Source organism: Elephas maximus, chromosome 3, assembly GCF_024166365.1.
Source record: "Elephas maximus indicus isolate mEleMax1 chromosome 3, mEleMax1 primary haplotype, whole genome shotgun sequence".
NCBI classification, from domain to species: Eukaryota; Metazoa; Chordata; class Mammalia; order Proboscidea; family Elephantidae; genus Elephas; species Elephas maximus.
The window spans coordinates 201,053,408-201,066,045 of NC_064821.1; the positions used below are offsets into that span (position 1 = coordinate 201,053,408).

At 45.8% G+C, this 12,638-nt stretch overlaps 1 protein-coding gene across 2 annotated transcripts in view; it reads right to left on the reverse strand.

Annotated features, from left to right (window-relative positions):
• Positions 1 to 9,331: 9,331 nt before the first annotated feature.
• OLFML2B (olfactomedin like 2B) overlaps positions 9,332 to 12,638 on the reverse strand; it is a 57,912-nt gene continuing 54,605 nt past the window's right edge. For both annotated transcript variants that reach the window (XM_049881075.1, XM_049881074.1), the window contains exons 7-8: positions 10,960 to 11,136; positions 9,332 to 10,380 (exon numbers count right to left, since the gene is read on the reverse strand). In XM_049881075.1, the coding sequence (XP_049737032.1) occupies positions 9,779 to 10,380; positions 10,960 to 11,136 (779 nt within the window). In that variant the 3' untranslated portion in view covers positions 9,332 to 9,778. The remainder of the gene's footprint in view (positions 10,381 to 10,959; positions 11,137 to 12,638) is intronic.

Here is a 12,638-nt window from a genome sequence, read left to right on the forward strand (position 1 = left end):
GCTGTGGTCTTTGATCTTCATTAGCAAGTGCTTCAAGTCCTCCTCACTTTCGGCAAGCAAGGTTGTGTTGTCTGCATAACGCAGGTTGTTAATGAGTCTTCCTCCAATCCTGATGCCCGTTCTTCTTCATATAGTCCAGCTTCTCGGATTATTTGTTCAGCATACAGATTAAATAGGTATGGTGAAAGAATACAACCCTGATGCACACCTTTCCTGACTTTAAACCAATCAGTACCCCCTTGTTCTGTCTGAACAACTGCCTCTTGATCTATGAAAAGGTTCCTTGTGAGCACAATTAAGTGTTCTGGAATTCCCATTCTTCGCAGTGTTATCCATAGGTTGTTATGATCCACACAGTCAAATGCCTTTGCATAATCAATAAAACACAGGTAAACATCCTTCTGGTATTCTCTGTTTTCAGCCAGAATCCATCTGACATCAGCAATGATATCCTTCGTTCCACATCCTCTTCTGAAACCGGCCTGAATTTCTGGCAGCTTTTACCCTGTTGATATACTGATGCAGCCATTTTTGAATGATCTTCTGCAGAATTTTGCTTGTGTGTGATATTAATGATATTGTTCTATAATTTCCACATTCGGTTGGATCACCTTTTTTGGGAATAGGCATAAATATGGATCTCTTACAGTCATTTGGACAGGAAGCTGTCTTCCATATTTCTTGGCATAGATGAGTGAGCACCTCCAGCGCTGCACCTGTTTGTTCAAACATCTCAATTGATATTCCATCAATTCCTGAAGCCTTGTTTTTTGCCAATGCCTTCAGAGCAGCTTGGACTTCTTCCTTCAGTACCATCGGTTCCTGATCATATGCCACCTCCTGAAATGTTTGAATATTGACTAATTCTTTTTGGTATAATGACTCTGTGTATTCCTTCCATTTTCTTTTGATGCGTCCTGCATCATTTAATATTTTCCCCACGGAATCCTTCACTATTGCAACTCGAGGCTTGAATTCTTTCTTCAGTTCTTTTGGCTTGAGAAACGCCGAGTGTGTTCTTCCCTTTTGGTTTTCCATCTCCAGCTCTTTGCACATGTCATTATAATACTTTACTTTGTCTTCTCGAGACGCCCTTTGAAATCTTCTGTTCAGTTCTTTTACTTCATCAATTCTTCCTTTTGCTTTAGCTGCTCGATGCTCAAGAGCAAGTTTCAGAGTCTCCTCTGACATCCATCTTGGTCTTTTCTTTCTTTCCTGTCTTTTCAGTGACCTCTTGCTTTCTTCATGGATGATGTCCTTGATGTCATTCCACAACTTGTCTGGTCTTCGGTCACTAGTGTTCAATGCGTCAAATCTATTCTTGAGATGGTCTCTAAATTCAGGTGGGATATACTCAAGGTCATATTTTGGCTCTCGTGGACTTGTTCTGATTTTCTTCAGTTTCAGCTTGAACTTGCATGTGAGCAATTGATGGTCTGTTCCACAGTTGGCCCCTAGCCTTGTTCTGATTGATGATATTGAGATTTTTCCATCATCTCTTTCCACAGATGTAGTCAATTTGATTTCTGCGTGTTCCACCTGGCGAGGTCCATGTGTATAGTCGCCGTTTATGTTGGTGAAAGAAGGTATTTGCAATGAAGAAGTCGTTGGTCTTGCAAAATTCTATCATTCGATCTCTGGCATTGTTTCTATCACCAAGGCCAAATTTTCTGACTACTGATCCTTCTTCTTTGTTTCCAACTTTCACATTCCAATCACCAGTAATTATCAATGCATCTTGATTGCATGTTCGATCAATTTCAGACTGTAGCAAAACTTCATTGCATGTTTGATCAATTTCAGACTGTAGCAGCTGATAAAAATATTCTATTTCTTTCTCTTTGGCCCTGGGGGTTGGTGTGTAAATTTGAATAATAGTCGTATTAACTGGTCTTCCTTTTAGGCGTGTGGATATTATCCTATTACTGACAGCGTTGTACTTCAGGATAGATCTTGAAACGTTCTTTTTGGCGATGAATGCAACACCATTCCTCTTCGAGTTGTCATTCCCAGCATAGCAGACTATATGATTGTCTGATTTAAAATGGCCAATACCAGTCTATTTCAGCTCACTAATGCCTAGGATATCCATGTTTATGTGTTCCATTTCATTTTTGATGATTTCCAATTTTCCTAGATTCATACTTCATACATTCCAGGTTCCGATTATTAATGGATGTTTGCAGCTGTTTCTTCTCATTTTGAGTCTTGCCACATCAGCAAATGAAGGTCTCGAAAGCTTACTCCATCCACGTCATTAAGGTTGACTCTAGTTTGAGGAGGCAGCTCTTCCCCAGTCATCTTTTGAGTGCCTTCCAACCTGGGGGCCTCATCTTCCAGCACTATATCAGACAATGTTCCGCTGCTATTCATAAGGTTTTCACTGGCTAATGCTTTTCAGAAGTAGACTGCCGGATCCTTCTTCCTAGTCTGTCTTAGTCTGGAAGCTCAGCTGAAACCTGTCCTCCAGGTGACCCTGCTGGTATCTGAATACCGGTGGCATAGCTTTCAGCATCACAGCAACACACAAGCCCCCACAGTGTGACAAACTGACAGACACATTGGGGCATTTATCCCTAGCCACTCTTAAAATTCTCTCTTTATCTTTGGCTTTGGCAAGTTTGAATATAATATGTCTTGGTGACTTTCTTTTGGGATCTACATTGTATGGGGTTCAATGAGCATCTTGGATAGATATCTTCTCATCTTTCATGATATCAGGGAAGTTTTGTGCCAACAAATCTTCAACAATTCTCTCATTTTTCTGTTCTTCTTCCCTGTTCTGGTACTCCAGTCACTCGTAGAGTTATTTCTCTTGATAGAGTCCCACATAATTCTTAGGGTTTCTTCATTTTCAAAAATTCTTTTATCTGATTTTTCCTCAAATAAATTGGTGTCACGTGCTTTATCTTCAGTCTCACTAATTCTGACTTCCATTTCCTCACTTCTGCTCTAATTACTATCTACTGAGTTGTCTAATTTTGAGATTTTACTGTTAGTCTTCTGAATTTCTGTTTGTTGCCTGTCTCTGGATTCTTGCAGCCTATTAAATTTGTCATTATGCTCTTCTCTAATCTTCTTAAGTTCCTCTAATGCTATTTCTGTGCATTCATTGGCTTGTTCTGCCTTTTGCCGGATCTCCTCCCTGATGTCTTGAAGAGTTCTGTATCTTAATCTTTTGTATTCTGCCTCTGGTAATTCCAGGAAATTCTCTTCATCCAGAAGATTTCTTGATTTTTTGCCTTGGGAGCTTGCTGAAGCTATCACAGTCTGTGCCTTTATGTGATTTGATATTGACTTATTTCCTCTGAGGCATCAATAAGTTATTGTATTTATTTACTTTATGTTTGCTTACTGTGTCCTAGCTTCTTGTTTTGTTTTGATATGTCCAAATAGGCTTCTCGAGTGAGCTAGTTTGATTATTGGTGCCTTTGAAGCTCTAGTGTCCTGTCACCAGGTGGTTAGAGCTGTTACTAGGTATTTGAGTCCAGGAGTCCATTTACTTTTCTTGTATGGATTCAGCTCAGGTGTCCATGTAGTTGGTCACCAAGTGTGTGGTACAGGTTCTCACCTACAGACTTAGACAAGCAGGGGCGATTGGTGTAGGGACAGGAATCTGGCTGCAGTAGGGGGTCACATACTGAGCAAGATGGGACTGACAACCGACCCTGGGTGTCTGTGAGGAAAGCATGTCCCTGTTCCCTAGAGCACCTAGGTGGGTGGATTTTGCAGCCGGACTATGGGCATCCAGTGCTGTTGGCTGTAAGGACTGGGAGGCACCACTTATCCTTGGATGCCTGTCAAGGGTGGCTACATGGTGTGGCTGAAGCCACAAGTCCTCAGGCCTCTGAGGTAGATAGGTGAGAATCCTGCTTAATAGGCAGAGTGCTGTCAAACATCACAAAGCTGCTTTTCCACCACATAGCTTAAACTGTTGAAGTTAGACTTCAGGTGTATACCCTGCTGTATTGTACTAACGAGGGCCTACGCTGTTGAAATGGGCCCTCACAGGTCTATGCCGCTCAATCCGATTCCTCAACTTTGCCTTTGATGTTCAGGGCTCCTAGATTGTCATATACAATCAATCCACTTGTTTTTTTGGGTCTTTGTTTTAAGAGGGACCACGGCAGGTTTATGACTACTCTGTTATCTTGTGCCCGCCTCCCTAAAGCACAATTAAAAAAAAAAAAACTAAAATAAAATTTTGAGTGCCTATTATTTGCATTGTGCGTTATATGTTATTTCATTAAATCCCCAAACAGCCTAAAAGACAGATCTACATTTTACACGTGAGGAAAAGGAAGCTCAGAAAAGTTAAGCGTCTTGTTCAAGATTACACAGCCAGACACGGCAGAACTGGGGTTTTTCTACTACAGTCCACTGCCTCCCGTAGTGCCAATAGGAGGGGAGGAATATCTGAGGTCTTGGTAGCTAAGCTGTTGTGGAGAACCAGAGAGAAAGGAGTAAAAAGTGGACGCCCAAGCTTATATCTCAGGGGACCAGGAGACCATTAGGGAAGTTCAAAGGAGGAGGAGCTGGTTTGGGGAATAAAAATAAGGAATTTAGGTTTAGACAGTGAAAATGGACAGTGTTTTCATTTAGTTTTTTACTTGCTTTGCTTGCTTCTTCCTTGAATTTACCTTCCCTATGGGTGGAGTGCGTTTCTTTTCCTATATTACAGATAATGGCCAGGCTGCGAAAAGTTAAGTGACTTATACTAGGTCACACAAACGCCCAGACCTTGGAGACTGTTTCCTATGTCAAACAACCCTTCTCTCCCGAGTGGTAGTAGTTGAAGAAGACCTGCCTGCTGTCACCCAATTGTGTTCAGCTGTGTTGGAATATTAAGTGACATCAGAATAAATTTTCTCACTGCCTAGTGTCCTGGGATGGTTGCTGGTAGAGTCATTCTCATTGTTTGCTGATTCTATATCTGCAAATTTAACTACTTGCTAAAATTTATTTGTAACTCTTGAAATCAATACTAACGCTGCTGCTTTTGCGCTCAGTCATGGAAATGCACGTGGGCAGAGTGATAAAAACATTGAGTCTTCAGACACCTAGAGCTGGTTTGGTATTTACTAATTCATTTACTTCCACTAGCCTCACCAAGAGTCAGTGAGACCTCTGGGGTGGCACAATCAGGAGGGAGTTCTTAAGGGCTTTTGCCCTTTAAGGTCTGCTTCCAGATAGTTTTTATGCTTAGCTCCTCACCATCTTTTTTTCTGCTCACATGGCACCTTATTAAACAGGCTTTCTCTGAGCTGCGTATACAAAAGTCAACTCCGTCCCCTCCTATCTTTCTGTACATCCTTTTCGTGCCTTATTTTATTGCTGGCTGTCATTAAAAAAAAAAAAAAAAGGGCTCTGGTGGTGCAGTGGTTAAGAGCTACGGGTCCTAACCAAAAGGTCAGCAGTTCGAATCCACCAGCTGCTCCTTGGAAACATTATGGGAAAGTTCTACTCTGTACTATAGGGTCACTATGAGTCAAAATTGATTGGACTGCAACGGGTTTGGGTTTGATCATAAAAAAAAAAATGAAACCCACTGCTGTACAATTGATACTGATTCACAGCAACCCTACAGAACCAACTAGAACTGCCAGTAGTGTTTCCAAGGTTGCTAATCTTTATGGAAGCAGACTGCCACATCTTTTTCCCACAGATCCGCTGGGGGGTGGAAACTCCCACTAACGTTTAACCTCTCTGGCCACCAGGTTCCTCCAGCTGTCATACCATATACATAAATGTGCTTCTTTTCTTTCTCCCCCACTAGAACATAAACTTCCTGAGGGCAAGACTTTGTCTTTTTCAATCAGTATCCAAAGAGTGGCTCCATGAATATTTCCTGAATGAATAAGCGTACAAATAATGCAAAAAGAGCCGAAGGAAAATTGTTAGTCATTTTTTTCTTTTCCTCTACTTTTGAAATTAGACAGTTGGGAAGTACTCTAAAAGTTAAAAAAAAAAAAAAAAAGTAAATAAGTAAATATACTTCCCCTCATTATCAGTGGCAAGCAGTTAAAATGCTCTAAGTTTGGCAAGGGGCTATAAAACTTGGAGAAGACCCAGTCAGCAAATATGAGAGCCAGAAAATAGCCCCTGATTTTACAGATGAGATAATGAGGCTGAGAAGGTTAGGTCACAGGTCTCGGGTCTCGGGTCAGGCCCGCACCAACTGGTGGAGCACAACTGCCTATTGTTCCTCCTCTTCAGTCTTCTGAGAAACTCATTCTCTAGGTGTTGATGTTTCCTGAATTTAATCCCATAATGAGAAAACTACTTGGAGATGTGCTCAGGAAATAATTTCCGACCACCCAGCTTCAGGCCTGCAGTCATTCACTGCAGGCCTCAGCGACCTCTTCCTCCGGCTTCCTCCTCCCAGGGAGCCGGGGAGGTGCCCGTCCAGCAGTTCCTCAAGTGGCCTGAAGGGCAGTTCGACTTTTGGCAATTCTGAGGAGCTGAGGGGCCTGGCATTCCCAACAGGTGGGGCGGCTCCTCATCCCAGCTCTTTGTACTCCAAGCAGTGGGAGTTGCCTGACATACCTTCCAAACTGGAGGATCAGGATGTGAGAGCATGCTACAGAGGGGGCCTGGAGGAGGCTCAGAGGAGCTACAGCAGGAAAACTGATGCTCAGTAAAGTGACCACGTGAGTCTTCAGGCTGGAGCCTGATCCTGGAGTCAGCCACACCCCGGCTGCCTGCAGCCCCGTGGGGTGAAGAGCTGCCCGCCTTACACGCTGACCGCCTTCATCCCAGGGCCCACAGATCCTGGCCATGGAGGTCAGGGAAGCTGCCCGCTTTGGCTTAGTCAATACTGCCTGCCTGACCTTTGCTGTGCCCCTCCAGCCTTCAAGTTTCCCAGCCCTGGTCTGACTGTCCCTGAGGCATAGCCTGTGTTCTGAGACCCATGCTTGCCAGCCAGGCCTCCCAAAACCGGAACCAATTATTCTGCAAGAGAGCTGGGGCTTGACTGAGCCCTGACCCTGATTGCTGATTCCTGAGGCCTATCCTCATAGACCACCCTGCCCTGGAACCTTGCGGTCTGAGGCCTTTCTGGACGCAGCAGGTTAGCCCAGCCCGTAGGGGCTTAATCAGAGACCTGAAGAATGGGTACATTGGAGGCTCCAGCATCGAGTGAACAGTAGCACAGAGCCTGAGCTGGGGGCTGGACACAGCTGGTTAAGGGACGAATGTCCTGCACTGGCTACTGGGCAACTGACATCAAGAGCCCCATGAGGGGCTGGTAGGACAAGCCTAGCCCAGGAATCTGGTAAGTGCTAAATATGTCATTTTATATAGGCAGACAGATGATAAATCAAGACAGCCTTTCTGTAAGATACGATTTCTGTTCCCCACCAACGGCTTTCCTAGTGGCTTAGCCAACCCCTCAGAGCAGCCCTGTCCAGGGCTCAGGCTTGGGTGGCTGCTTCAGTTTCCAACCCAGGGCCTGACAGAAGGCCTGGGATTTTTGGGAGGGGTCTTCCTCCTTCAGCTATGGCAGCTCTACTGCCACTTTTGGAAACCCTGGTGGCATAGTGGTTAAGAGCTACCACTGCTAACCAAAAGGTTGTAAGTTCAAATCCACCAGACACTCCTTAGAAACTCTATGGGACAGTTCTACTCTGTCCTATAGGGTCACTATGAGTCTATGAGTCTATCAGACGCTATGAGTCTATGACTATGAGTCACAATCGACTCGACAGTAATGGATTTACGGCCACTTTCATCCACCAAACTTCTTTTATGCCCTGGATGTACCATCTCCTTCCTTTTAACCCTCCCACCACCCAACCTGACAGGAACTTATACCTACTGAGGAGAATTTGACCCAAACAGCCCCAACACAAAGTGAAGCCATTTGGGTATTTGTTATTTGAAAATGTTTGAAATTTGAAATATGTGAAAATTTAAAGTGCATCCACCCCTGTGGGGAGATGCAGGCAGTTCAGGGACTGAATGGGGAGTGTGTGTGGGCGGGGAGGGAACCTAGGGGCTACACAGAGGGCTCCCCAAGCAGCAGCTGCTCCCTGAACAAAGGGAGGTGCCATTCTTCCCACATCCTCACACCTGGTCCTTCCTCTCCTACCACCTCAGAAGCCTGTTGAGGGCTTTTCAGATTTTCTGTCCGCCACTTTGTCTAATGTGGAGCAAAAATCACGCTGTGGACAGCAGGCACCACAGAAGTCTCAGCCCTGCACGGGAAGGTGCAGTTCTTCCCTGTCCTTAAGCACTTCCCTCAGGGTCCTTGTTTCAGGCCCACTCCTGGAGGGGAAGGTGGGGGAAGGAAAGCCTGGATGAATCTTTAGGATGAGGTAAAAATCAGGATGAGGTAAAAATCAGGATGAGGTAGGGGAGTAGATTATAGGGAGGAGAGACAGAGGGAGAGAGAAGGGAGAATTTTAAATCTTAAGGAAGGGCGGGAAGAAGGTTAGAGTCAGCTTTGTATTTTCAACAGTGCCTGCAGTGGGCTGAACACTGACCTCCAGGCCCTAATCCCTGGAACCTATCAATGTTACCTGATTTGCAAAAAGGGTTTTTGCAGATGTGAATAAATTAAGGATTTTGTGATGAGGAGATTATCTCAGATTATCCAGGTAGGCTCTAGATGCCATTACAAGTGTCCTTATAAGATAGGCAGAGGCAGATGTGACACAGACACACACAGGAGAAGGCAGTGTGATGATGGAAACAGTGACTGGAGCGATATGGCCACAAGCCAAGAAATGCCAGCAGCCACCAGGAGGTGGAAAAGATAAGGCATGGATTCTCCTCTGGAGCCTCTGGAGGGAGGGTAGCCTTGTGACGCGTTGATTTTGGCTCAGTGATACTGACTTGGACTTCTGTCTCCAGAACTGTGAGTGAATAACCTATTGCTTTAAGTCATACAGTCTGTGGTAATTTGTTACAGCAACCACGGGTAACTAATACAGTGCCTGACACCAGGATATACCAAGCCAGACTAAGGAATGAACAGGTTCCCACGTCTTAGGTGAAACGACCAGAAAAAAAAGCAGAACAGAGCAAGGAAGCTGGCTTGACGGTGGAAGAGAACTGAAAGGGTCAAGATCACAAAATCAAAGAGAGGACAGTGGTCAGCTCATCACAAATCGTCCACATGGAAAGCCCTGATCAGGAGGAGTGGGGAAGCTCCTTGGAAGCAGCCGCACGGTAACACAGTGGAGTGCCCTGAACGGCCCTGTGGAACACCGCACCGTGCAGCCCTCTGGATTAAACACACGACTAGGAATATCAGTGATAAGCAAGAAAGCATTTTTAGGTGATTTTAAATTTCTTCTTTATTAAAAAAAAAAAAAAAAAAGGTATTTTTCTGGGTTTTTTAAAACTTCTCCAATACATAAAACTTTTTTTTTTTTTTTTTCCCCACCACTTAGTACTTCTTTCTTGCTTCCTTCACTCCTGCTCCTGGTGTTGTCTGCCTGCAAGGCCCAAATGAAGAAACCTTTAAACATTTGAGATCTGGGAGCCAGAGGGGTTAGGGGTTAGAAGGAAGATGGTCACTGGTCAAAAGAAGAAATCTGCACAAAAATATTAACTGTGGAGGATGAGACCAGCACATACACATATGGATTGATCTACAATCCATGTTTAAAAAAAAAAATAGACCCAGCTTGTCATTTTACCATTTGTAATATTATACAAAATAATATATATATTTTAAAAACAATGCGTACCCATCTACACACACACACTCACAAACATACATACAAGGTGCTAGTGGCCCCTCTGCAGCTTCTGCCTGTGGGGGACAGGGGTGTCAGTAGGCAAAGATGACATGGTAGGTGACCTGGTGGCCATTGTCCCAGGCATAAAGCAGGCGGTCTTTGGGGTTGTAGTCTATCTGGGTAGTGTAGGAATACTCATTTTCAAACAGCAGCCTGGGGACAATCTGCGTGTTGGTGTGGGTGTCAAAGGCGTAGGAGATGTTGGCGTTCCGCTGGTTGTAGCTGTCCACGGCGTACAGCACCCCGCAGATGACAAAGCAGTTGCCGTAGAAGTTCCGCCGGAGCCCCGTGCGCCATGTGGTTTCCTTCTGCATGCTCAGGTCCACGGCATTGAGCTTGCTCAGGATGATGAACTCCTGGCTGAAGCCCTCGTCGTCCAAGGCCAGGTAGATGAGCCACAGGCCATTCTCATCCACAGCAAAATCCACATCGGAGTGGCCCTGCCACCTCCAGGGGGTGGCCTCCTCATAGGCTACGTCATGGAGCATGGCCCAGGCGGCAACATAGCGCTGCTTCAGGTCGTACTTAATGATGTTTCGGGTGAAGGCCCGGTTGTAGTAGAAGGCGCCATTGTACACCACGTGCCCTGTGCCAATCCAGCTGTACGGGAGCTTGTAGGAATTGCTCCAGCGACCTGTGGGATGTGAGAAGGCAGGAGGTTTCAGGGCAATGCTGCAGAGACAACCTGGCAGCAGAGTGAGGGGCAGCCTAGAGGGATGGGACAAGCAATTGACTAGGAGTCTGGAGACCTGGGTCTGTCTTGGCCCCGATATTTTCTTAGTTTTGTGTAGCAAATCACTTAACCATTCTGACCCTTAGCATCTTCACGTGTCAAATGGAAATAATTCCTGCTTGCATCACTGAGTTGTTTCAAGGATCAAGTGTATTAATATACATGAGCATGGCTTGCAAACGGTCAAGAGCTATGGGAAAGTAGGATGTTTTACTGCTGTGGTGCAGCCCTTCTGCCTTCTGGGCTGGACTTCAGGTTGTCCCATCTCCCAGGGCTGGAAGGAGGGGCAGAGCTGAGAGATGAGAGAGCAGGAATGTGAGGGGGGCAGAAGGGGGACCTCCTTCCACCAGGGAAGGTCCTTTCACCATCAGAAAGTCTTTGCCCTTCTCATCTACTGTCACCACCAAAGAGACCTGGTCATGTCAAAACAGAGGACAGTCATGAAGGGAAGAAGCCTCGAGCTGGAACCACAACACGTACCTTGTTTGAAATTTTCCAGGTTCCGGAACTCCACCAGGGTGTTGCCATAGTAATAATTGGTCACATAAATGCGCTCATCCTTGGCCAGGGGGTCCTTCATCCAGGCCCCCTCATTCCGCCCATATGTGTTCTGGGTGGTCGGCCCGGTGATTGTGGAGAGGGTGTCCTTGCACCTTCCTGATGGAGAAGAGGCAGATGGTGGTGTTGGGATGATCGTACAAAAAAGCCATCTAATAATGCCCACCCTTTAAAACTTTGCTGGCTCCCCTACCTAGAGTCTGAACTCTTTGGCAGCTTTAACAGGCCTGTATAACCTGATCCCTCCAAAACTTTCCAGCATCATCTCCTGCTACTCCTATTACCCATACTGTACTCCTACAGAGCTATTCAGTGTCCCCATTTGTCTTAGTCATCTAGAGCTGCTGTAACAGAAATATCACAAGTGGATGACTTTAACAAATGGAAATTTATTCTCTCACAGTCTAGGAGGCTAGAAGTCTGAATTCAGGGTGCCAGCCTCAGCTCCAGGGGAAGGCTTTCTTGCTCTTTTGGTTCTGGGGGAAGGTCCTTCTCATCAATCTTCCCCTGGTCCAGGAGCTTCTCAGTGCCAGGACCCTGGGTCCAAAGGATGTGCTTCCCTCCTGGTTCTTCATTCTTGGTGGTATGAGGTCGCCTGTCCTCTCTGCTCGCTTCTCTCTTTTGTATCTCAAAAGAGATTGACTCAACATAAAACCTAATCCTATGGATTGAGTCCTGCCTCATTAACATAACTGCCACTAATCCTGCCTCATTAACATCATAGAGGTTAGGATTGACAACACATAAGACAATCATATCACCTGACAAAATGGAGGACAACCACACAATACTGGGAATCATGGCCTAGCCAAACTGATACACATTTTTGGGGGACACAATTCAATCCATGACACCACGCTGTTCTACTTTCATGCCACCATGCTTTTGCTCTGGCTGTTTTCTGGCTTCTCAATCCTACAAACGTGCCTCAAAGACCTAAAATCCAAAATCCTCTATTTTCTGACACTACACCTTCCTCCGAAAAGCCAACTGATCCTTCTATTTGCTCCCACAGCACTGTGAATGTACCTCTATTACAGGATGTGTCGTCTTACATCTCAAGGATTCTTGCTATCTCTCCTCCCTCCACATCCACTACACAACCATAGCATAAGCTCTAGGGGAGCAGGGTCTGTGGCTTTTCCTCTTTGCGTTCTCGATGCTCAGGACACAAACCGGCACCAGAGTGGTCACTCAGCAGAAGTTCTGATAGTGGGTGTGACCAATGGTGAGGACTCTGCCTGGTCTAACCAGGGTCACTAACCTCCACCAGCTTCTGTGCTGCCCAGAGGGGCTTGTCTGTGGGAGTTTGGGGCCAGGTCATAGTGGAGACCAGTCCTGACTGTGCAGTGGATATCATTCCTGGGGCCCAGCTGCGGGGTCCTAGAGAGTTGTCTTCAAGCCCATGTCTTCACAACCTGGAGCAGGACGCCAGGGCCCCAGCCAGGGATTTGCAGGGCAAGAGACCAAGTTTCCTGCATCAAGGAGCTTACTCTGGCTCCTTCAAGAGTCAGGTATGCTTTAATGGGGCAGGAACTCAGCAGTGCCCTTCCGAGTGGCTCTCTGTGACTATGAGTGACCTGGTGCCCAGCAGAGCCCCT